Source organism: Parasteatoda tepidariorum, chromosome 3 (assembly GCF_043381705.1).
Source record: "Parasteatoda tepidariorum isolate YZ-2023 chromosome 3, CAS_Ptep_4.0, whole genome shotgun sequence".
NCBI classification, from domain to species: domain Eukaryota; kingdom Metazoa; phylum Arthropoda; class Arachnida; order Araneae; family Theridiidae; genus Parasteatoda; species Parasteatoda tepidariorum.
In genome coordinates this window covers 49,926,403-49,954,116 of record NC_092206.1, presented here as the reverse complement: position 1 = coordinate 49,954,116, position 27,714 = coordinate 49,926,403, and the positions used below count along the sequence as shown (strand labels likewise).

The 27,714-nt window shown below is 27.0% G+C and overlaps 1 protein-coding gene across 1 annotated transcript; it reads left to right on the top strand.

The window, feature by feature from the left end:
• The first annotated feature begins 8 nt into the window (after positions 1–8).
• On the top strand, positions 9–23,405 carry LOC107455388 (proximal sequence element A Pbp49). The gene is made up of 9 exons (XM_016072933.3): positions 9–373; positions 2,860–2,952; positions 6,283–6,379; positions 8,505–8,651; positions 9,921–10,055; positions 12,391–12,473; positions 14,870–15,034; positions 15,153–15,260; positions 23,115–23,405. Exons 1-9 carry the CDS (start codon positions 204–206, stop codon positions 23,260–23,262), a joined length of 1,146 nt encoding a protein of 381 aa, XP_015928419.1. The 5' UTR covers positions 9–203; the 3' UTR covers positions 23,263–23,405.
• Positions 23,406–27,714: the final 4,309 nt, after the last annotated feature.

The window sequence follows — 27,714 nt, the reverse complement described above, 5'->3', positions numbered from 1 at the left end:
TTTGGTGCGCATCATTGGTGCGCATTATCAAATGGGTACTATTTTGCTTTACGTGTTTTTTCAGTATATTTACAATGAAGCAGAAATAGGAAGTCAAAATCCCCAGACTCATAAATTTTAATTGCGAGAACGAAATTTCTCGTTAATATAATTCTACTCTGAAATTTATCTCTCATCATTTTCAAGTTTTTTCATTTTCCAAAATGGAAAATGTACATAAAACTGCCACACGTCCATGGATTTCAAAACCACTAAGCGTGCAAAAATTTTTGACAGATTGGATGGAAATTTTAAATTCCGAAACCGAAAACTTCCCCGAGTTAAAAAGTATTATGAGTGAAGAAGAGTTTTCTAAAGTTGAACAAGAATGCAGGTATAAGATTATAAAGTTATTTAACTACTCTTCTGTAATTGTTTCTTAATTACTGAAATAACGTAAGTCTGGTTCATATTCATATGGATCTATTATCACAGTATCAGGTTTAGCTGTTCTTCTTCTTCTAATTTTTAAAGCATTGAATATTTTTGCTGCATCAACATATGGAAAATGTTCTATATCTACTTTTTCATCAGCTATTCTCATTAGGTAGCTCAAATGCGTATTTGTTTCGTTTTGATCGTTTCTACCCACATTTGTTTCATTTTCATTTGTCCGTTTCGGAGTAGAAGATATTGCCTTTACAAGGTATTTGTCCATCTTGCATTAATGCGCAAAAAATTTGAACGTCTTACATGAAGAAACCTTACCTACAGTAAACACGTGGTTGCAGAGAAATGCGTTCTGAAAGAGGTTCGGAGGGATGGTGTTCTGTAGTTCTTAAAGATTCTGAACAATACTGGTAAACAGGGAAGCTAGATAATGGGGCAGATGTTGAAAATAATGAAAGATCCAGGAAGAAAAGTGAAACGGATTTTATTCTAAATGGCGCAATGAGAAATTTTTTTCAAAATGCGAGAAATTCGCGAATTATGAAATTGGTTTATAGAATGCGCGAATTTCTCGCGGTAATCACTTTTTAATGCGAGAAAAGAAAAAAATATGCGAGATTCTCGCGCTGTAGTGAAAACAGTAACACTGGTACTACCACTTAAATTTATGAGAATATTTTCGACTGGGTCATAAAAAAAGTTTCACAGAGAAAAAAAATTTATAAGACAATAAAGGTCTTTTAGAATAAATTTAAAGTAATGTTTAATAATAATGTTGAGATAATAGTACCAATTTCAACTTCTGTAAAGATTAGAGAGGAAGAGCCGTCCTTTCATTTAAAAAAAAACTCATCAGAAAAAAGCTCGCTATAATAGGGCTTAAGTGACCAGTTAGGTTTACCACACCACACTATCTCACCAAAGATGTGAAAAGCGTTTGCATAGTACCAGTGTTTTCATCTCAGAAAAAAAATGGGTGAGAATTTCTCCCCCTTTCTCAAAAACAGGGTGAGATTTCAAAAAGTTAAGTGAGATTTCTAAAAATTAAAAAACAAAAACATAAAGAGACATGAAAAAAATCATTTCTTTAATTATAATACATTTTTAATATCTTCTAATTTTTAAAGCATTGAATATTTTTGCTGCATCATCATATGGAAAATGTTCTATATCTACTTTTTCATCAGCTATTCTCATTAGGTAACTCAAATGCGTATTTGTTTCGTTTTGATCGTTTCTACCCACATTTGTTTCATTTTCATTTGTCCGTTTCGGAGTAGAAGATATTGGCTTTACAAGGTATTTGTCCATCTTACATTAACGAGCAAAAAATTTGAACGTCTTACATGAAGAAACCTTACCTACGGTAAACACGTGGTTGCAGAGAAATGCGTTCTGAAAGAGGTTCCGTGGTTCGGAAGGATGGTGTTCTGTTGTTCTTAAAGGTTCTGAACAATACTGGTAAATAGGGAAGCTAGATAATGGGGCAGATGTTGAAAATAATAAAAGATCCAGGAAGAAAAGTGAAACGGATTTTATTCTAAATGGCGCAAATGAGAAATTTTTTTCAAAATGCGAGAAATTCGCGAATTTTGAAATTGGTTTATAGAATGCGCGAATTTCTCGCGGTTATCATTTTTTAATGCGAGAAAAGAAAAAAATATGCGAGATTCTCGCGTTCTCGCGCTGTAGTGAAAACACTGATAGTACCTACTAGCGCCTTTTCCTCTATTTCAATTAAGAAATGGAGCTGCTGACGCTCCCTTTCTCCCTGAGTGTTTCGGGATCCCGGCATGCTCTCAGCCAGGCATAGGGAGGAAAAACTCTCTTCTTACAAACCTGGTGGGAAGGGAATTCTCCTACTATGTCATAATAGCAATCTGCGGGAAGGTTCCATTGCTATAATTGCAACTCAGAATGCCTAAGAAACAGGATTTATCATTTTTTATGGGGAAACAAAAACAAAATTTGGAGAGATTTCTGTATTGTGATCTATGGCAGAATAATTGCAGGGATCTGTCTAGGTTTTTCTGAGAGGTACCTATTTCGTGAAAATTTACACATAATTTGTGAAAAATAAAAATAATATTAAAAAATGAAAACAAAAATATGTATTTATTGTTTTTTATGGGATAAAATTTTTTTTTAAGAAAAAGTATTTTGTGAAACTATTGTTTTTCCTAAAGTCGAATTTGTGAACGTACCACTAAACGGTAGTAAATTTGGCCTGGATATATGGATTCTTACACATAGTAATAAAATAATAGAAAAAAAAAATACCCCAAAATCTTTAAAAAATACAAAAATGACCAAAAATTAAAAAAAAATGCCTTAAACATTTTAAAAAAAGTGTCCAAAAATGCAAAATATGCTTAAAAATGCAGATGTCATTATAATAAAACTTTATATTTTATAACTTTTCTTGTTTAGTACTGCTGCCATGAAGTGTCCAAATCAGCATGTTATAGAATTGTGCTCAGCAGACTTTACTGTACCTGATGATGTTGATCTGGAAACAGTAAGGTAATTAGTTATTAATATTTTGATTACTAAATTATCTTAAATTTGGATACATATGTAAATTAGTCGTTAACTCATCTAATCTATTTGACATGGTTGTAGTGATTGAGTGCATTTAGTTCGGAAAGGCACACATAGAAATTTTCAAGTTAATGCTCAGTTTTTATTAATTTTTCAGATGTTTATAAGTGATATACAACTTTGATTTACCTTTTTAGGTTAAATAGTTCAAGCTGCAGAGAATGCTATTTTACAGCAAAGAGTATCATTATTTGTATTTGTTCCATTCTGATGCCATACTCTATTAAAGTTTGCTTAACAAAAAGAAAGAAAGAAATATTATTGATTGCTCAAACATATTTAAGGGCAACATAAGTGGTTTTTCGATTTTGTAATAAATTAGGCCATATTTTTTTCGCCATATTTTTCATTTTGACTCCATATTTTTCATTACAAGAGACTTATTTTGCTTTAAATACTATTGAGTTTCCATGTTCACTTTAAATGATTTTACTGGCAACGTTTTACTAATACCAAATCGCATCTTTAATCTAATCTCTTTACATTTATCATGATTAGTTAGTCTTACTTTTTTAAAAGTCAAAATGAATATGACATAGTGTGTAATTGAAATGCCAGTTGCATAAAGATTTATTTTTCTATCATTTTCAAGAAATATACTGTAGATCAACGAATGTTGTACACATTTTATTAAGCTTGATGGTTCAAATGTAGAGATTTTATTTAAAAGGTTGGGAATGCAAAGGATGGACAAAAACTGTTTAATAATGCAAAATTCATTATTGGATTTGACAAATGCCGAGAGAACAAGTCACATGCCAAAAGATTTCAATTAAAAAGCAAGATTCAAAAAATATTATCATTATGCTTCAACAGTCATGGGAATGATCCAGGGGCAAAAAATTTTAAATCCAAAATCAAAGCAAAGAAAAAGATTTATAGTGCCAATTGAAAATTACGCGAAAATACTCAAATTGAATATTGAGTATTTTTAGATATTCACTACCAGATATTGCTTCTCTCAATTATCTTTTTTTTTTCTTCTTTTTTTTAAATTAAGGATTTAAGGCTTGCATGAGTAGCAATTTCTTTTGTCAGAGGAATATAAAAAATTGGTTTTTAGCTTACCTTTAGTAATCAGGTGTTGTTTTAATGCAAAATGCATATGTGACCAGAAAGATAGCGAGAAGTTCTAGCTAGCAATATTTTGAATCGCTTTGTATTTAGTGCAATCAGTTTTGTGTAATTTAATATCATCTTTTACAAAAAAAAAAATTCTTCTCCATAAGAAGCTTAATAGTAAAAAAAAAAGTTTCCAAAAACAATAAAAAATTTTTTTATATGTTTCTCATTTCAATAATAGTTACAAGGCTTCATCTATATTTCTCAATTACTAGTTCAGTAACTTTGTAATTTACTAAATATTTCTGTATTATAATATAGCCCTGTATTATAATATATATATTATAATATATAAACCCTGTATTATAATATATAATTATAATATAATCAGTGTCATGCAAAAAAAGTTATCAAAGGATGTTTGCATTCCTTGTAGTCCCCTGTGACTGAATCGTGGCGACACAGCGACATTGTCGCCAAACGATACTGAGTTCTTGCTGAAAGATTTTTCCTTTAGGAAGTAAAGAACTTTAGTTTCTTTTCTGCAGAGATTTTCGAAATTTTTTTCTTTTCTTCAGAGTTATATTCAAAAACTGTTTTTTTTTTCCCTCTCATCAGAGTGGGAAAAAAATGCTTGTGATTTTTCTGTTCTCATTTGAGAATAATGAAAAATAAAGAGTAATAAAGTAAACAGTTTGGGTTTTTCTTTTCTGCAGAAATTTTCATTCTATTTTTTTAATGCAATTATTACTATTGATTTCCTCATAGCTTTTAAAATCAGATATTTTTAACACTGTATTATTTATTTCAACAACTGAATCTGAAAATAAAAAGACGCACTTAGTAACCCCTTTTTGAAGAGTCCAATTTACATGATTTTGCCGTCAATCTTTTTTTTTTTTTTCATTAGTTACTGCTGCGGATTTCACAATTTTTTTTAATGTGATGATGATTTACAAAAGACGAAAAAAATTTTTTTTTTGTCTTTTCCCCATACAAATTGCAATAATATTAGAATAAAAAAATATTACACATTCAATTAAAAAAGTTTTTTTCTTCTTTGAACTTGATGCTTCTGTTACTTTAAATTAGTAACATGTATATTTGTAAGTTTTAAAAGCATCTTCCAGAAAGATATTAGTATTAGAGAGGTATATCGCAGAAAGCCCGAAAAAATTCTGCAGCAGGGATGTAGCCTGTGGAAGAAATATGTAGTAGATCTCATTTTACCCAACATACAAATTATAGTAACTGACGCCCATTCATTGTCATTAAAACCCATGCATTAAAGGGCAATTGAATGCGTTAAAAAGTTACATTAAAAAAATTTATAAAATTTGGAAAATCTAACATGGAAAAAGATGCAATATTCAGCTTAGCTGAAACCTGTTCTAGTTTTAAAAAAATAATAAATTTTGGAACAAAGCTCCAGAAAGTTACGGCTAAACAATAAAGAAAAGAAGAAAGTGAAAGAGAAAATAATGATGTTTATTTTACTGAATTCAAAATAACAACTTTGAAAATGCTGCTTTTGATGAATTCCTAAATTTGGTAAATTTCTACATTCAATGCTCAATATAATGGGTTATCCAAGGAAAAATAGGCACTATTATATGAAGTTATTATAGCATAAACATACAAAGATGTAGTAAATATTATTATTTATTCATGGCTAAAAACATTAGACTAATTTTAACAAAACAAACCTTATTTTATTTTTTAAGAATTAAAAAACTAACAAACTAATAACTAACAAGTGGCATTGATAATAATGCACTTGTTTTTTTTTTTAATTGTTAATACATCCATTTAAATACATATTAATTGTTCACTAATGGTAAAATTTTTTGTTATGTGGCTTATTATAGATCATAATGCTCATAAAATTTTTAGAAAAAAAAATCTTTAAGAAGAAAATTTGATTTCAAATTTGACCCTGCCCTTATTTTTGTTACTGATCAAAACTTAGAATTGTTTATAGATACAACTGATTTTAAATTGTTATTTTAATTACAATCGATATAAATTCAAACTATTTAAAGTATAAAATTGAGCAAAAATATAAATGTTGGTTAAAATGTTTTTTAAATATTTGCTGACAGTAAAATTCTATCAGCTATTGTTGTACAATTGGCAGTAAATTTTATTGTTTTACTCTATCTTTTTTTATGCCATTTGTATTTTTTATAGACTTCAACAAGAAGAGTTAACAAGACGAAAAAATGACCCACAGTATGACGCTATTGCTTATAATTCTATAAGATTTCACAATTATCCTCTTTATCAGGTATTGCTTTACTATATTTTTATGAAATTCTAGGAATAGTTTTCAAATAGTAACTAATACTTTTTTAATCATAGCATTATTGGAAAATCAAAGCTAACTTGATATGTAACTACTTGAAGCTTTAATTATGTTTTGTTAGAAAAATCTGAACTTTTCTAGCTATATGTTCATAGGTAGAAAAATTACCCATTAATGTCTTTTCATTAATAATCTTCTTAGTGATAGGTAAAAAATATTTCTGAATTTTTAAAATAAAATTATCTTTAAAGAAATGCAACCAATGCAGAAAAGATTATGTGAAAACTGATTTTAAAAGAAATTTTATACTAAGATTTAAAAACGAACAAATTCATTTTGTATAAAAATGTTATATGGATGGTAAATTTATTTTAGATTTAATCTAATTAAACAATAAATTTCAATTCAAAAATTAGATTTTAACGTTTAAATTATATTTATAAAATTATATAACTTAGTACATTTACTTATATATTAGCATAATTTATAGCTAGTTTTTAGAAATTTCATGTATTTTATATTGTTCTTCAATTTCTTCCCTATTGTCTTGAAAAAAATATGTTTCTTTCAGAAGAATGCTCAACCTGAAGTTTAAATTACTTAATTTCCACATGATTATGTTAAATTATGCAAACCCTTTTAAAGTAACAATGCCCCAAAAAACGTAGCTCTTCCACCTGCTGGTTATAATTTTTGGAACTTTTTTTTCTCCATAACTGTAATATTTTGCATTTTAATTACCTATACACAATGCATTACATTTATAGTATTCTTAGAATTGTAATCAAGACAAATCATATTTATATACTTTAAAAATGACTGAAAAGTATAAATATCCTTATTTTTGGTGTATTCCAAGACAGAAATAAATACTCAATTTATCACTCAATTGTATTTTGAAATATTTATTTATTTATTTTTATAATAAGCAACGATTATTAATATAAATAAATAAATAATAATAAATGAAAAAATGAAGTTGTGTACTAAGGCTCAATTTGAGAAAATTTTGTTACTGTGCTAAGAAAAGAAATTTTTTTGATTGTTAAGAAACATTTGTTTTGATTGTTTAAAATGATTATTAAATAGTAGTGCTGAATTACTTCTTATTTCCCAGAATAATTCATACAGATTGTTAAGTCTCTAAATGTGCTTTTTTTTAAAAATTTTTTTTGAAAGTTAATTCCAGTTTAATAATTAGTCAATTGACTATAAGACTTAGTAATTTCAATTTGAATTTTATTTTAGGAGAAAAATAGTTTTTAGATCAAAATAAATGAATATGTCAACATATTTGAATTGAATAAAATAATTAGTAGTTTTTTTTTCCCCAGAATAATTCATACAGATTGATAAGTCTCTAAATGTGTTTTTTTTTTTTTTTNGACTATAAGACTTAGTAATTTCAATTTGAATTTTATTTTAGGAGAAAAATAGTTTTTAGATCAAAATAAATGAATTTGAATGATATTTGAATTGAATAAAATAATTAGTTTTCAATTTTAGAAGATTTTTGTTAGAATTTTATAGTTTTATTTGTGTGTGTGTAATTTTTCAATTGATGTAAATATTTGTTTAATGTTTCCCTTTTCTATTCAAAAAGACTTCATACTAATCTTACTACGAATCATTACTTTATGAAAAAATTTTTTACTTAACACAACATTTAAAATGTGTTATATATTAATCTGTAATAGTAATTTTTTTAATATATTGAATTTTTTTAAAGAGTTTTAAACATTAAAGTTTAATATTTTAAAATACACTCAACTAGTAATTTGAATTCATACAGATTATGACTGGTTCATTGGTTGAGTAAAGATTAGGACTTAAGCTTCTAGAAATGATATTTTTGAAAATGGAAAATTTGTCTGAACTAAATTATGCAGAAAAGTTGGTTCTCCTTGTTACGATATTGGCTTTAAAACTTATTCTTTTTTCTGATAAATAATCTTTTTTGCTCTTTTGCAAGAATATTTTTGCTCTATGTACTAAACTTATGTTTCTGATAAAAGAAATGGTAATTAAATAGATTTTTGTGAATAAAAGTTACTTTTGTTTTATTTTCATATTTGTTATGATATCACTTATTTTTAAAATATGACAGAACTCCAGGGGTACAAGTAATTCGGAAAAGTTTGATTTTGTTCCTGTCAAAGAGCCAGATGTTGTCTTAACTGTCCAAATATTTCGTCCCGAAAAGCGATATTCAAGCCATACTAAAAATGCATATGCCAGGTTTCCTATATTTCATGTAAGTACTATTTTAAATATGTGGTACCAAAATAAATTCTTTACTTTTTAACAAAATTTTAAAAAAAAAATTTACATTTTCAAGGGAGCAAAAAATGAGAAAATAATTATAATTTTGTCACCAAGACATAAAATGTAGGGCACATCAAGTATAAAAGAAGAAAGGAAAATTTTGAGTTATAATAGTACCTGATTATAATTTTATTGTATTTTATGGTTTTTGTTTTAGTGTAAGAAAATTTTTATTAAATTTTTTTAATTTGTTCCTATTTCTAGTTATTGTCTGCTATTTTATATATCTCCAAAAGGTGACAAAGTGGTCATTGGGATGCAAATGGCTATAAATTTTAATTGCACCATTAATAAAGCAGTGATAACCAGCCCTTTACATTAAGTACTAAGTTTTATTTGAGTTTTTAGCACTGTAGCTAGTCGAAAAAGTGGTCAAGATTTTAATTGATATTAATAAAATATCTACATAAATTCTGCTTGTAATGGTAAAAGAAAATAAACAATTACAACTTGTTTTTTCATTCAGATCAGAGCTCCAGTTAAAGTTTAGCACTCTAGATTTCCAATAAGTAAAAAAGATTTCTGTTAAAAAATAGTTCAAGTTATGATTGCAAGATTCTTCTCTCACAGAAGAAAGGGGGTTAAAAATTATTGTAATCATGCATTACCCTGCAATAATTAAAGAGACACTTTTTGACATTGCTTTAAATTTTTCATGAAATACTTGGAGGATAATTTACTTTAGAGTTGTTTAGTTTGTGAGTGGGTTCAGTTCGTGAGTTCAGTGGTAATAAATGTATTCTTTAAAATTTGATGTTGATTTGTTATAAAGTAATTGTGACCATCCAGATGTATGAGTAATTCAAATATTCAGATTAAAAACTGTGATAAACATGTGATATTTTTAAAAGCTAACAAAATTTTAAAATTTCTGTTAAACTTTATTGATGTTTAATTGCAACTATTACGAGAAAAATCTGGTTGAAACTTAAAATTAGCACCTCTGTTTATGCAAACGTAATTCGAAATCAGAAGATTTTCCATTAAAAATAAAAGTATTTTCTCATAATATTAAAATTATGAAAAGTTTTCTTGAAAGTTTTTTCACACTTTTGATTATTAATCATAATCCAAATGTTTAAAGTGTATGTATTAATTTTAAAAATAAATTATTTTATTTTATCAAAATAATGCATTTATCATGTTAATGTAATAATAACATGGCTTTTAAAGAATAATATGTTTTAAAACCTTTTAGGTTGATCAAGAATTTTTAATACTTGGATCTCAGTATTTGACAGAATTACGAGATCGAATACAATGTGTTTCTGACAAGGCAATTCCAGGAGATTACAGTGAAAATCCTTTTCAAAATATTGAAATTACTTGTAAGGTGATGTAAAATTTTGAAATAAAATAAGTTTGGAATTTTATTGCAATAATACTTATATAACTTCTAACTATCTAAATTGTTTCATTTTTATTTCTTTAATGAGTTAAATTTCATTTTGCTTATGCTTGTAGTGTATTTAATCAAATGCATAAGAGCTTTCCTGGTTAATAAAATTTTCTTTATTGTGTAATATCTTTATTTCTTAGTGTCTTTATTTCTGATATTTTTTTATTCCTTTAGAAATAAGCTAAGTTAATTATTAATAATTTGCTCCTCTTAGTAGAGAAGAGGTAACTTATTGTAAATTTGTTTTACACTCTCTAATTTTGTAAAAATTGTTTTATGAATTAATAGTTTTCATAATTGTGACTTAATCTTTTGTGATTTATAAAATTTTACTTATATGGTTGTAGTAATTACTCATATATTTGATAATCTTCATATGTAAAATATTCACTATAAGTACCAAAAAAATAAGAAAAAAAATAGTAAAAAGACTTATAGGTCAAAAATAAATTTGTATTTTATTTAGAAGTATACAAGAATTTTTTTTATATATTTTTTATTATAAAAGTTTGATTATTTTCGTGGTTTTGATTATTTAAAGCCAGGAAAAAGAGTTGTTTTTATTATTAGAACTTACTAATAATAACATTTGTTAGAGTTTTCTCAGTAATCTTTTCTTAAAGATAAAAAGAAATCATGATTTTAAAAATATTTTTAAACTAACTGAATACCCGTTTTGTATCAAGCAAAGAAAAGTAAACAGCCATCAAATCAGTGTCGAACATCACAAAAAAAAAAGAAAAAAATTCACAAAACTGAAATTCACATACAAACAAAATTAATAGAGCAAAAATAATTTCAATTATTTTATTTATTATTATTTTTTGCCCTTGGTAATGACTTTAACATTATTAGATTTTTAAAAAAAAATGCTTTTTTATTAGTTGTTCATCCCATCGTAATAAATTAGTTGTATTCGGTATCGCTTGGCATAGTGCTTTTGCTCAAAACCTTGAAAAAAAATTATAGATTTAAAAAAAAAATTATAAAAATAGAGAGAGAGAGAAACAATTAATTTGAGTTGGAGGTATACATAAAAAGATAGTTTTATAATAAATTTTTTGAAATTGTTTGTTAGCAATTTTAAAGGCAAGTTTTATGTATTGTATGTATAAGAATAAGGTATATTTGAAAAATTAATTATAAATTTTATGACACTGATTGCAAAAATTTGGGTAATTTGATATAATCTGTCTAGAAAAAGCAAAGAAAAAGGCACAAAAAAAGTTTTTTTTTTTTAATGTTTGTGGCTACTTCAGCTAATTCAGAAATTTCAGCTAATTTACTATTAGAGTAATCCCATTTATGAAAAATGTAAGCAATTTATTGAAGCTGAAAATATTTTCAAAATTTTTTAAATTTATACGTGTAATTTACTTGGAATGTGTGTTTGTACGTCTTTATTTCCATGTTTATCCAATCCATTCTTGCCTAAAATAATTTTAATTTAGGTTGGGTCCAGCGTAGTGGATACCCATTACCATTTATTTCAAATTTTTTTACTTTTATATGCTATTTTTAATATTTTTTTTTTAGAATTTTAAGATATTTGTGTAGTGAAAAATAAAATCAAAAGAAAAACCAATTTAAGTTACATGATGAAACATCAGCTTATTTTTAAACTAAGTACTTAGATTATGATTTATAGATAATGCTTTTTTTTTCCCCTCATAAAAAAAGGGGGGGGGAATGTATACTAATTTGGAAGCATGTTGACTGTGAAGTTGTAAACTTCTTTTAAAATTTTTTCTTTTTCTAACAAACTGTTGAATGCACTATAAAAAACCTGTATCCAATTAAAGGGATCATTTAGCCCCCTAACTACATTACAGTGAACCTTTCATTCTAGATTCAAACTTTTTCAAAAACTATTATGATTTATGCTTTGGAAAAAAAAATCACGGAGAATTTAAATTGTTATTTATTTTTGTTATTATTAACTATTATTTATCTACAGAAATTTTTCCTGTGATTTGATATTTATTTATATATTTAAAGTTTAGAACAATTAAAAGTAGGATACAATCCCTTAATATTATGGAATTTATTTTTCTGTAATTACTTATTTAAGAAATTGCAATTTTTAACTACATTATTTTAATATATTATCTACAAACAATTATATTTCTTTCACTAATATGGTTACATATTACTTCGAACAAAACAGTTTGTTCATATTATATCTCTCTCTTTTGGTACTGTTTGTTTTTATCAAAATTTGTAATGTTTGTTTTTCTTTCTAACTTTATTTTTTGAAATTTTTATAAAGGACTTGCATAAATCTGGTTTCTTTTATATTGATGGGATTTTCTATAATGATATGAGACATCCTGATTGTCGAGATTATAGCGAGTAGGTATATTCCTTTATTCAACAGTTATAATGATGCGACTAAATATTATTATAGTAATTCAGTAGGACCTCAATCGATCATTGTTCATGTGACCATTCATTGTGAATGATATGTGAAAATGATAAATGCAGATTGAGGTAAAATATCACATAATGACTTGAAAATTGATGAAAAGTTATAAATAATTATTAACTTGAAAATTGGTTAATTTCACAATAATTATGGAAATTTTATTTGAAAAACTATGAATTAACTGCAAAAATATTTAAAATGGAAAAAGAAATATGTTTATTTACAGGAGTCTGTCCAGGCCAAATTTACTACCACTTAGCGGTACCTTCACAAGTTCAAATTTAGGAAAAACGGTTGTTTCACAAAATACTTTTTCTTTAAATTTTATTTTTGTATCCCGTAAGAAACGATAAATTCATAGTTTTAACATATTTTTGTGTTGATTTTTTAATATAATTTTTTATTTTCACAAACTATGTCTAAATTTTTACAAAATAGGTATCTCTCCAAAAAACCCAGACAGACCCCTGATTTATTTATTTTAAATAGTTGCAAATTTTAGTTTAAACACACACTTTTTTTTCTCAGTGCAAAGAATAAATTTTCAACATTAGTAACAGATTGCTATTTATTTTTTGAAAGTTTGTGTGAATACAGAAAATTTTTCATTATTTCAAAGGCTTCAAGGCCTTTTGTAAATGTTGGCCTTGATTGAGATTTCATTCTGCCGTCTTTATCCCCGGCCCGTACAACCGTTTCTTGAGCATACAACACCATGAGTTTCAACATTTTCATCAACTAATGCATAAACATTTCAAACATCACATCATGTGATGTTTGAAACATTTTTCATCAACTGTAAAAAATCCTCATGTTCTTCTCAATCATTAGCTTTAGAGTTTTTCTTTTCAGAATGTAATTGCTTAAATTTTTTTTAAAATGTTGCTAGAATTGCTAAATGATATTAAATAACTGAACGATTGGTGCAATCACTGATATATGTGAGAATCTGATAGTTTCAAAAACAATCTAAACAAATATTATTAACATTATAAGAATGACATATGTGTGAAGAGACCATTAAAACAAGACAATGCATATGGGAAAACGAAAGATTCAAAAATAATGGGATTAAAGTTTGAAATCCACACAGCTAACACCAGTATCATTAGGCCATGAATAATGTGGGAAAGATCCACTTGATCTCATCAATTGATTCAAGCATTTTGATGCTCATCGCCAATTTGCATTTATTTTTTTATGTACCACATATTGTTAAACACTAAAATGAAATCTTCTTATCTTAAAAACCAAATAAAATTTCTTATTAAAACGAAATTGAATATTTATTTTTTGTTCTATAAATTGAATTAAACATCCAGTTTTATATGAAAAACAGTTTCGTCTATTTTTTATCTGGGTAGTTTATTTCACTGTAAACGAAACGTTTCAATCTTGTTTAAACTTAATAAATTTTTTTTTCCAATTTTTCCTTACATTATGGTCATTGTGAACTCTTTACTTTTGTGTACATGTGAATAATACTCTTTTACTCATCTCTTTGCTCTTCCATATTTAACAGCATTAAGCAAGAAAGGTAGTACTGAATCTATCAATGCTCTTTGATTTTCTTTTTCTATAAAAATCTATCTTTTTTTTCTGAAAAGATCATTAGGGGGACACTTAGAAATTAAGAGTCTTCACAGGTGAACTTTTTTGTGCTATTTACAGATTTTAAAGACATTATTTTATGTATAGTTAAGGAACTAACTCTAATTTATAAATTTTTTTTATCCTTTTTGAAAGATGACAATTTTTGTGTTTTCTTACTATTAATTGATTTATTTTTTTGTTTTACTAATAATGTCTTTCTAATGCCACTTCTTTTGTAACACCTTTCCAGCACTTTTTATTGTCATAACATTCTCAAAATCTATAAAAAAATGTAATGTCCTTTTGATCTTTTGTTACCTTTTTAATTATATGTAAAATTTAAATTATTTTTCTGATCTACTTTGATTATGAACTGTTTTTCCCTTTCTGGACTTGCACAAAGAAAATGGCTTGACTACCCACATGCTTTCTTGTAAGCAAACTATTAGTTTTATGCTAGATGTATAGAAATAGTGAGGATGGAAACAAAGCTTTCTAAGTTATATCAGTTTAAAATTTTCAAAAGGATTTTTTAAGCTTATTTTTTAGATTAGTTTCTGGTGTTAACCTGCTATATATAACAATATAGATCCCCCCCCCTTCTGTTTATAGATCAGCATCATTTTTTCACTTATATTTACTTAATTCTTTATTTTTTTCCTTATAGTTTTTAATTCTGTTTGACTTATTTATTTATTTAGTTGTTAATTATAAATGTAATTTTTTTCAGTATAATTATGAAATGGTCTGAAAGTGCCCAACGTGGTATTGGGCCTTTTCAGAAGAGGTTGATGGAAAAAACAAAATTTATAGATTTAAACTTACAACTTGGATATCCTTATGTATATGTTCATCAAGGAAACTGTGAGCATTTCATCGTATTCAGTGATTTGATGTAAGTTGCATAATTTTTCCTCTTTGTGCTTTTTTCTTCTTCTATATTTTTCAATTTTGTACATTATTTCAATTTTTCTAGATTTTATGTAAATTATAATTTTTAAAATTTTATTTAGGTTGTTTGGTTCCCATCATAACAATAACAGGAACGAATATCCCCTGTATACTGTACCAAAGCCAAAAAAATGTGTTGTGTGTATGGTCTGTCACATTCATATTGCTGCGTAAGTAAACTGTGACACTATATTATTTAAGTATTTTTTTCTTTAATTAATTTCTGTGAATATACATGTTTTTCTCTTCAATTTCTAAAACCAATGAAACAATTGCAATTTTATTTTAGCTTTTATTATTTATTGTGAGTCCATCTCTATTTCGAACACATATCAACTTAGTAATCAACTCCAAATAATTATTGCGAAATGAATTCCAAATATTTTATGATTAAAAAATATGAGAAGCAGAAGCAGAACTGATGAATGAAGTTAAGAATTTGAGAAGTAAATATGTCACAGAAATTGTAATTTTATGAGCACCTAACCAAATTTATTTAGGTGTTTTGGATTCTAATTGAATTAATTCTTTCTAATTAATTTTGGAAAGAATTAATGATAAATGTAATGTAATTTCGGAAATCTGGATACAACAATATTTTGATAAATCCTGGAATAGAATCAAGTGTCTTGATGAGAAAATAGATGAAAAATTTTTTATAGTAAAATTATTCATATAAAATTTTTTTTCTTCTCTAAAATGTACTTGATGTACATTTTTCTAGATACCAAATTATTTCAGGCGTTAAATGTTTCAATTTTTTTATGGTGGTTTTATGTTAAACAGTGGTTTGAAAACTGGTTACAAGAACGTCTGAAAAAGGAATATTATTGTTAGGCTTTCTTTCAACTATAGATTAAATGCATGTGTCTTTAGAATCATGAGAGTTTCCTTAATTTCTAATTGAGGTTCATCCAATAGAACTAAACAGTCATCAACATAATGAGTCTAGGATAAAAACTGTATGGCTTCAAATAACTAGAGTTCAAAATGGTGTATATATCCTTACATTTACTATTTTGAACTCCAATAATTTTGCATTTTTTCAATCTCAGAAAATATTTTAGTATCATAAATTCTTTTGTTCCGTTAGAATTTTTGACATTAAAGTTTAACTAAGCGTTTATACAGTAGCCTCTCATTTTTGAAGACTATCTAAAGAGAGCACTTTTTGTCTGTGTCTGCTCTAGTCAAAGTTTGCATTATATAACATTCCTTTAATTCAATATATATAAAAATGAATGTATGTGTGTGTGTCTTTTATAGACTCCTAAACCATCCGATGGAAAGCTATGAAGTTTAGCATACAGATAGTTCAAGGCTCGAGAAAGGTTACCATCGACATTAGAATATTTTAAGTCGCACCGTCCGAGTGGGATGAGCGAAAAGCGAAATGGAATTTTCTGTCTGCTTAAGAGTTAACCATTATTTTAAATTTAACGATTCAATTTTTCACGTGTTTTAAAGATATTATCATTGATAATTTTTAGCTTATAGCTTTATTTTATCAAAAAATAGTTTATTGCATGTATTTAAATATTTAGTTATTTTATTTTCACTATGTCAGATAAATTTAATGAACACTATGTGGTCTACGTCACCAAATTTCTACTTTGTCTGATACTACATGCTTTTATTTGAATTATATTAATTCTTTTAAATGTGTTTCTAAAAAATTACTTATTTAAAATCAGCGGTAATGGAATAGAATGTAAATATTTGTGTATTCAAAAGCAAAATTAATGTGAAAGGGGTACTAATTTGTTGAGCAGAAACATCAAGAATTGATGCCAATGAGGCTTAATTAATTAAGGTAACCTATGCATATTGAAATAAAAGAAATAAGCTATGTACTAGAAAGCAAAAGAAATGGAGTAAAGATATTTATTTGTCTAGAAGAACTGTAAGAAATAGTCAAACTATCATTGACGAAAATGATGCTTAATTAATGTTGGTAATATATATTAGTAATTGAAATTAAAAAAAATTACTTCTAAACTAAAAAGTAAAAATAAGTAGAAAAGGTACTTATTCGCATTTTGGGTAACTGTAAAATATCTACATATTATTATTGACTCTTATCTTAACTAAAATTGATAATGTGTATTAATTGAAATAAAATAAAATAAGCTAAGTGCTAAAAAGCCAAGCTCATGGAGGAAAGGTTAATGGAAAATTCATTTAAGAAAACCATAAAAAAATCGCCAGTCACTGATGAAGCTTAATTCATATGTATCACTGACAGTAATATGTAGTACAGGTATTATGGTAATTGGCAAATTGGTTTTGATAAAACTTCAACAACATATTTTCCATAGTTTCTGAAAATATTTTTTCCAGTGGTAACTAAGATAGTGTATTAATATTTTAATGAATTAAAATTAAAAGAACTTTTTCTACCACTACTTAAAATATTTTAACCGTAAATTGAAGGCCAGATAGAGAAATGATCATGCTCCAAAATCCTTATGAAGTTCTAATATTTTTTTAAAAAAAATTCTACTTTAGTTGGCTGCCACTCACTCAAATGTTAAAGGGTTGTGTACCAAATATACTAATATAGGTATAAATGTAGGTATAAAAACAATATTTGGTGATTATTAAAACAGCACCAATCAGTTCTAATGCCGATACTTTGGAATTAAGCGTTTTACGGCCCCACAAAAGGGATATGCACCTGAGAAACACACATTACATTTTAGCTATCATGAATTGGCGTGAGTAATATCATCATGTCAGGTGATGCTAAATACATTTTATCTTAATTCCAATGGTATGAATTACAAACAACGAGCTTTACTTATACTACAATAATGTAAAGACACCGAAGATTACGACATATAACATTATATTAAAAAATTTAAATTATTTTAGCTATATTGAAAAACTTAATGGCAAAACCAGGAAGTGACATTTTCAGAAAGAAAAAAGAACACATGTATCCGAATTATTTCTTTACCAATTTATTAGAAGGTGGGACTACAACTGTTTGCTTTATTTTATTTACCATTGCCTAATTTAAAATAAAAATCATGCAAACATATTAAAAACTAATATGGATTAGTTATGTTAAGATAAAAGTAAAAGCAAAAACAGTTCTGTTACATTAAACAAACCATATTGACGCCACCACTTTATGTTATTTTCTTTATTTCATTAATTCCCTTAAAAATGTCATTCTCCTGGTTTTTCCATCATGCTCTTTAATTTTGTCGGTATATGCCTTTCAGTTTTTAGCATCATTGTGTTGTGTTTTTCAGTATTGATTCTTTTCTTCTTTTTATTCACCCTGAAGAACGGATATTCCGCTAGTTGCATATAAATGTATATAATTTCAAATGAATGATTTTTTGATTTTGTGACTGTAAACAGGGTGGCCACTCACTCTGGAAACCGGGAATTCTCAGGGAATTTTGAAATACGACTAGAAAACCGGGAATTCTCAGGGAATTTCACGTCGATTCTGGAAAATAATTTTGTTGCGCGTCGCCGCTCTTTTCTTCCCATTCCGTTATGTTTAGTTTTTCGGAGCGAAACGCATCTGCTTCATCGCGATCAAGCATCACGTGATTATCCTCCAATGAACGCTTCGTGTCCCCGCGAAAAAGCGGAGATCCGGTTTTTCCCCCCCTAATTTTTAAAATTTCCGACCGTGTTCCAAAAACTAAAATTTTTTGGGAACTCCTATTGGAGAAACCCAAGCCGCCCGAACGATAGTCGGATTACTGCGAATTCCGCTATAGAGTGGAAAAGAGTCTAAGCATTTCGTTTCGACCGCCAATATTAGATTTTTTGTTTCTTTTTTTTTGTTTGGCTGATTTTCGGAATTTTAAATATTAGGAACTGCACCGGAATCTGCTAAAATCGCGATTTTTAATCAGACGATTGTAATATCAATCATCGATTTTCGTATTTAACGGATTTAAAACTTACGTGTTGCAATTTTTTTACGCGATTTAAAAATCGTACTAGCAATTCCTATTCACCCAATATCGCGATTTGTATTTAAGCGTTTTTAAAACCCAATATTGCGATTTGTATTCTCGTGAGTTTAAAATCCAACGTCGCGATTCGAATTCACGCATATTTAAATCCAATTTTGCGATTCGTTATCACGCAGTTGAATATCAGATATCGTTTTTCGTATTTGTACGCTATTTAAAAATTACTCATTGCGATTNTTGTATTCTCGTGAGTTTAAAATCCAACGTCGCGATTCGAATTCACGCATATTTAAATCCAATTTTGCAATTCGTTATCACGCAGTTGAATATCAGATATCGTTTTTCGTATTTGTAGGCTATTTAAAAATTACTCACTGCGATTCGTAATCACGTGATCTAAAAATTATGCATCGTGATTCCTATTTACGCGATTTAAAAATTCAATATCGCAATTTGTACTTTCGTGTTTTTAAAAATCCAACAGCTCGATTCATATTCACGGGATTTTAAAATCCAAAATCGCGATTCATATTCACGCGATTTTAAAATCCAACCGCACGATTCATAATCACGCGATTTTAAAATCCAATATCGTGATTCATATTCACGCGATTTTAAAATCCAAAATCGCGATTCCTATTCACGAGATTTTAAAATCCAATATCGTGATTTGTATTTTCGTGTTTTTAAAATCCAACTGCACGATTCATATTCGCGCAATTTTAAAATCCAACAGCACGATTCATATTCATGCGATTTTAAAATCTAATATCAAGTTTCTTGAAAGAAGTAGAAGTAAGTTTTCTCTTGAGTTAGTTACTGCAAAGATGTGATATATTTTTCATTAGTAAGTAATTTAATAGTCGTGCCTTCCTATAATTGCTTAATTTTTTTTAATATATTAGTGGTCAAAATTTTAAAATTATATTTAAGAAAAATTTAAAGTTAACTGTCTAAATGCTTCTGCCACTTTAAATATTGAATAAAAATCTCCCAGCATAGTTAAAAGTTGCTTTTATAAATCTCAGTATCATATAGAGCACTCCCTCCCCCCCTCCTCCCAGTGATCTGCGTTGTAAAAGTTCAGCTTTTTTTATTTTTGTCCACTTTCATGCCTGATTATAGGGAGTAATTACAAAAAACCATAGCTAGTTGTGATTATTTAGTTATGGGCTTTGATGAAAGTCTAAATAAAATCGCTCAGAAACAACAAATGGACGTAAGTGTTCGACTTTGGAATAAAGATACAAATAAAGTCCAGACACGATATTTGACATCAGTATTTTTTGGTCATTCAACAGCCAAGGATTTGTTGGATAATTTCAAAGAAACCCTTACCCAATTTTCCATCAATAAAAATAAAATAATTCAAATATCTATGAATGGACCTAATGTCAACCATAAATTTCGTAATGATCTTAAAAAAGAACTTGAGGAAATGCCGCAAGATCCTGTGCTGTTAGATATAGGTAGCTGTGGACTGCATACAATCCATTGTGGATTTAAACATGCAATAAAGTCTACAGGGTGGAATGTAGTGGACTTTTAACGGACGCTATACTACATTTTTAAAGATGTACCATCACGTAGAGCTGATTTCGTATGTTTCACTGGATGTGAAAAATTTCCAAGGAAATTTTGTGCAATCCAATGGGTTCAAAATGTAGAAGTTGCTGAGAGGGCATTAGAAATGTTGCCTCATATTTTCGAATTTGTGAAAGCAGCAAAGAAGGAGAAAAAAATCTATGTTGGCTCAAAATATTTCAGTGTACTCTCGGAGTGTATCAAGGACAGTTTCTTTGCTGCAAAATTCTCATTTTTCCAATCATTAGCTGCTTTTATTGAAACATTTCTCACAGAATTTCAGAGTGATGCTCCATTAGCTCCTTTACTTTTCTCTAATTTAACATCAATTTTAAGATCTCTTCTTGATAAATTTATAAAACCCGATATTTTAGTGGAGAACTCTTCAAAATTAGGTAAAATAGATTTGTCATTGGCAGATAATCTGCTTCCAATCAACAAAGTTGCTCTCAGTTTTGAAGTTAAGGTTGAAATAAGGAAAATAAAAGATTCTTCACCTTCTGAAGACTTTTCATTTAGGAAAAAATGTGCAATTGCTTATAAAAAATTCTGTTAAAAGATTTCAGAAAGATCACCTTTTAAATTCCAGTTAACAAGGGGGCTATCTTGTCTTGATCCTGGTGTAATTTTAAATACATCTATTGCTGAAAAACGGCTTTCATCTTGCCTTTCAATGTTGGTATCTAGATATTGGATATCAGGTATCAAGGCTGACAGTGTGAAAGATAGTTACAAAACTTTCATTCGGAATCCTCTAGTTAAGAAAGAAATAGAGCAATTTGAGAAGAGGGAAAAACGACTGGATAATGTTTTCTTCTCTCTATTTGAAGTTTGCAATGCACCAGAAAATTTATGTTCCTTTGTTAAGTTTCTCCTCATATTGTCACACGGAAGTGCTTTTATAGAAAGAGGCTTTTCTATTAATTCAGATTGTTTAATAGAAAATCAACATGAAGATAGTTTAGTTGCTCTAAGGCAAATTCATGATGGTGTTATGGATGCTGGTGATGCTGACAATATAACTGTGACGAAATCCATGATAAACTATGGAAAACAGTCTCACACACGTTATATCGAAGTATTAGAAAAAAGGAAGGAGGCAAAATGAAAAATTAAAAAAAGAATTGCACGCTAAAAAACAAAAATTTACGGCTGATTTTTATTTAGAAACTTCTTTAATTGATGAACAATTAAATGCTATAAGAAATTAATTTTTAAAAGTTTTCAATTATTCACTTGTTGAGCTATTTATACTGTACAATTTGATTAACTCCACTTTTTAAAACATCTTAAACTTAAGTGTCAAAGAATATATTATTATATATATAGGTATATTTTTTATATTTGTATTTAAAATGAGTTTCCCAGATAATATAAATGAACAACATTATAAACATTATATTTTTGGCTTTTCATTTATTGATAATTTATTTCACAAGTAATTTCGATCTCAATTCTAAATTTTTAGTTTGATGGAGTTGATCAATTTATAACAACTATATAACAACTTTTTATTTTATACAAAATAAAGTTTTTAAAATTCCTTGAAATGTAGATTTTTATTTTTATAATCTTTATAAACTATTATTAATTTTTAAGTTTATTTTTATGGTTGAATATACAGCAGTTATTTTTTTATATGTAAATTTTATGACTGCTATTTCAATAATCTATATTTTTAGCAGAAATATGTGTATTAATATATATTTTTTGGTGCTGGAAATGCCTAACTTTTTACACCTGTTTTATCAGAGAACATTTACACTTTTTTCCTCATTCCAATGTGTCATCAGATCTTGTAAAGTGTATCCACATTTGTAAAAGAAATTCATACAACACATTTTAAATGCATCACAGCTGTATATATAATTTTTTTTTATTTACTGTGTATCTAATAAATTTATGAAGTCTCGTTAATGTTGCGTTGTGGTATCTGGAATTTTAGAAATTTACTCTGGAAAGTCTGGAAAACTCAGGGAATTTTTTTTGGTCTGGAGAGTGGCCACCCTGGTAAATAAATTTTTCTACTTAAAAAGAAGGAAAATAATTTACGATTTAAAACGCTGTTTAAAATAAATTTGAATTTGAATTATTTTTTAAAGTAATATTATCAGATATTGTATTTTTTGAAAATAAAACTAGTCATGCATTTCACTTCAATCAATAATTTTCTTATATAATTTATGATTTAATTGCTAACTCATTAATTATTTCTATTTGTCCCTATTATATCTATATAATATCAATTTTCTTCTGTTTATTAAAAAGTGAAATAATATTTTTTTTAAAAAAATTGAAGATACTACTTTAAAACTAACCAACTTACTATACATCTTATATGACTACATAGAATTCTGATAATTGAAAATTTTACCAAAAAATTCCTGACAAATTAGCTAAGATAAGATGGATTTTAAATCCTAATTTTTGAAGATTTAATTCCATGTTGTGTGAACATTTGAAGCTTGATAAAATTTTTCTATTTGCATTTTTCAGGTGGATAGTTTTCAATAACCAGCGTGTTCCTGAAACACCATTTTATTTTTGCAAGTCCTGTTTTTTTAGCTTTAATTATGATGAAGATGGAAAAAAAATTGGAGAATTTGAAGCATATCATCATATTGATCGAAGTACCATCCTATGAAAGATATTATTGTTTCATCATGTCCATTATTCCTTTTCATTTATTTATTTTCTTTTTTCTTTTAAAGAAATATTGATTTTGTATATATTTTTTTTTCATTGTTTAAAGATTTTTCATTATTAAATAAATCCTCATATCTGTCATTTTGTTTCAAACATTGCTCATTATTTTGTATGCTATTATTAGCAATAAAATTCTCATTTTAACTTTAGTGTCAAAAAATTAAATTTTTTTCTGTAATGCTCATTTATATTAAGGATTTGTATTTTTCTAAAACACGGTTATTTCTCGATTGTGAGATGAAATATCTGAAATAGAAAGATATTCTAGAAAAACCCAAATTGAAATAAGTTTTTTCACACAAGATATTAACAAATTGAGTTTCTTTATACTATGAAATGAAATATAATTTATATTGCCTCCACTGTACTATGCCTCCATTTTAAGAAGCAAAAAACTCAAAATCGCTCTGCTAGGGAGGCCCTTTCGTATTTGAAAATGTAAAAATCTCTATAAAAAATGTTTTTTATAAATCACATTACGTCATTGATAAATTTAGATTAACATAGATATGCACTGACTCAATCTGAAATTTAAGGTGGTTAGCAGGGTGGACACCCACCTGGAATTATCAGAGAATTTTTTTATACTGGAAGAATCAGGAAAATTTTAATAAAAATCAGGAAATTTTAAAGAAAAGCTGGGAATTTTTTCTTCAATTTTTTTAACTCTATTGTACTCCCATCCAAAAGAATTTTTGAATTATTTTTTCTCAGCCGAGCCAACCAATCACACATTTTCTTAGAATCGCTAACAGCAATGTATGTCGACAAATTGTTTCATAATTGCTAATTTTCACGATTTCGTTTGAACCTTTTATAACATATTTAAATTTTTTTTAAAAATTTTAAGAACTAATTATATATTAATATTTAAATTTACTGTTTTGTTGTTAAATATTTGATTCAAAATTCGAATTGTATAATAATGAAATTCACAAGATCGAAAGTTTAAAAATGTTGCTTGTATTCCAGGGATGATATTTTCAAAACTATTTCTACTTTTACCCTAAAAAGCTAACAACGACTAAGGCATGTATGGGAAACATATTAAATGATGTATAAACGTAAAATATATTTTTTTCCCATTCATATGTGTTTATTAGGAAGAAGGAAAGCAATACTTTGTTTTCATGTTCGACACGGAACAGGTGCAAGTTTCTAGTTGTAAAAACATAAACAATTAGCTACGCTAAATTAAAAAACCATGTGTTTATTAACCATGTGTTTTTTCCATTAAGTATGCAACAAGAAATGAGACAATTTTGCATTAGTGACGTTCATTTTTGTATACTGAATCTCTTAAAATAATATGTTAAAAACAATATTACTATTTAAAAATTTGACTTATTGGTTTATTGGACATTTGTTTAAAGAAAATATGATCAATGAATTTTATAAGAAGCTCTGTTTAGATAAAATACAGTATAAAATGGCTTTATATTGAAATGTAAATACAGTGACTCACAAAAGTGTTCATACACTTATGACTTTCAATGAAATAAGACCAGTACTGTCTTCACGCATGGGCACCACCAGGCAGTGCTCAAGGGCCCCAATCACTCAGGGGACCCCTAAGAATCTCACTTTTTATAAATTGTATTTAAAAAAAGACTAAAAATAAACAAAATTGCCTTATATATTTTTTTTAAATAAATATATTCTATTGTATAAAGAGTGTAATTTGTTTTTCTTTCTTCAAATAGTGATTGATTATCATGCAAACAACAATAATTTGAACAGTTTATCACCAGGGAAACATAAAAAAAAACAAGCGTAATCTATTTTTCTACGTTCCAATAAAGTTTTTATGAGAATTAAGTTTTTTTGTGTCTACTAAAAATAAATTTAAATACATTTAAATCAAAATTTGTTCATTTAATTTAAGTTTAATATTTAAATTTGTTCAAATTATTGCATATGTTAAAAATGCTTTATTTTGTGTATGTGAAGTTTTTTAGTTCGATTTTTAGCAGTATGACCTATGTAGGTCCCAAAACATTTCTCTGCCTAGGGGCCCTGCGTGTTATTAAGACGACCTTGAATGAGATTATCTATTAATTAAAATGAATATTTCAGCTTGGATATTAAATAATAAAAACTATATTCTATTCTTAGCTGAATTGTATGGAATATATTTAAAAAACTCAAAAGTTTATTTTTAAGGAATCAATCATCAAAAAGTAACAAAAACTTTATTTCACAAAAGTCATTGTATACTTTCAAAGGATTTTTTCTCCTGCAGTAAATATTCTAATTTTTTGTTAAAATAGCATTCAGTAGAGTTTCTTTTCGCATCTACAATGGCTTTTAAAAGTCTTTAAATAAATGTAACTAGTTTTTTTTTGTCAGGGTGAAATTCGAGTGAAATATTTTTTTTTTTTTATTAAATTTTACAAAACTTTTACAACACTCAGTTGTGAATTTATGAATTTTTCCCCAAATTTTATAATTTTAATCTCTGGTATGAAGTCGTTCTTTTAAGCATTTTATTTCATAATGCACTGTGGAATAGGACACAATAAACTAATTGAGCAATATTCAATACTGATTTACCTGGTATGATGACAAATAATCAACTGTCAAATATTGCCTATTGTTTTATTACAACTACAAGCCATTTTTAAATGTTAAAAGAAAATATTATGGAGTTAGCTAGTAAAAATTAAAAATATAATTTTGCTATCATAAGTTTCATACTAAATTGCAAATAAACAAATTATTAAATGAAAAATAATTGAATAGAAAAATTAAAGCAATAAACGATAATTTTAATTCGAAAATCCGAAACATTTAAGTGTCTGATGATTTTTTTGAGGCAAAATTTTTGTTACTTTTTGATTGATTTCTCGAAAAAACTTTCCCTTTGTTTTTAAATATTCCACGCAGTTTTATTAAGAATAGATTATACATCTTATTATTAAATACCCATTCAGAAATATTCATTTTAATTAATGAATAGTGCCCTATTTCAATAAAAGTTATAAGTGAGCAAACACTTTTGAGAGCCACTGTAATTATAAAAATTTGTTGTTGTATAATCATCTGGAATGGTTTTCTTTTGCTTACTGAATATACATATATATTTGGCAATAGTTATCCAAGGTTTTTTTGGTCATTCTGTACTTGCCATTTGGTAGGTAATCAAAACTACTTATTTGAGCAAAAACTACTTGAAGTTTTTTTTTTTTGGTTAATCGCGGGCACTTGGGTCTAGAATTACTTGAAGTAACGCATTAAAATTATTTTATTCAATAAATACAATATAATAACAAGCTAAACATACTGTTTTCTTCACATATCTTTTTTTTTTTAAATTAATGTTGTATCAAAACAATAAAAAACAAAATCTTGCCAAATTGTTCAAATAAATTTAGTCTAATTATTTTTTCACGATGATGTATAAAAAATAACGTTTTAAATAAAACACTTTATACTATTGACATTTTTCTTGTACCCATTCAGGGAGAAAAAAAAAAAAAAAAACAAGCTGACCTGGAAATTTTAAAATTTTTACTTGGAAAAATCAGGGAAATTTGAAACCTGATTTGAGTGGTCACTCTGGTTAGTAATCATGTAAAGCATAGGTTTTTAACAGGAGATGAGTCGCCTTGGTGGCTGGTGTTTACTTTAAGTGGGATGCTAACAAACTAATAGGTATTTGAGGGATATTATGATTTTCTAGAAGACTATTAAATTCCTAAATTTTTGGTTTCGTATGGAAGAATTTGCATTTCTAATTTTCAGTATATTATTTGTTTGAAGCAGCTATGTTATTAAAATTATTATTACTATTATTTATCAAGAGGAAGACAAAACGCTTTTTATCGATGACAAGAAAATACAATATAATACTTATCAAAGGGCTGATGTGCCCTTCAAATAAACTTAAAATTTCTTTGATCCTGCGACTTTGCTAAATTTTGCCTAAAAGTTTGATTTATTCTTCAACTTAACTAAGCATGAAGCCTAAAAGTGGTCAGAAATTTATTCAAGTCATTAAAATTCATTCTCTTCTTTTATAAATTTTTATTTTCTTTTCACTCATTTTATTTAGCACTTTATTAAAGAATTCTGAATATAACAATGAATTTATTTGTATAGTTTATGTGTTTCTTCTGTTAATAATTCAAAGAGATATTGAAATATAGTTGTTCTTTTGTTGACTTACAAAATGTAACTCTCAGATTTGATTTTAAGATGTATTTAGTCATGGTGCAACCCAATTTCAAGAGGGACAGAATTAAAATAAACAACCGCAAATAGCTCTCTAAATTTCATATGTAAGGAAAAAATTCTTATTTATTTCTGCTAAATATTTGCAAGAGAATTAATTACTTTTTATTTTATCTCTTTTTCGCTTTAGCCTTGATGAATTTAAATCGATGATTAT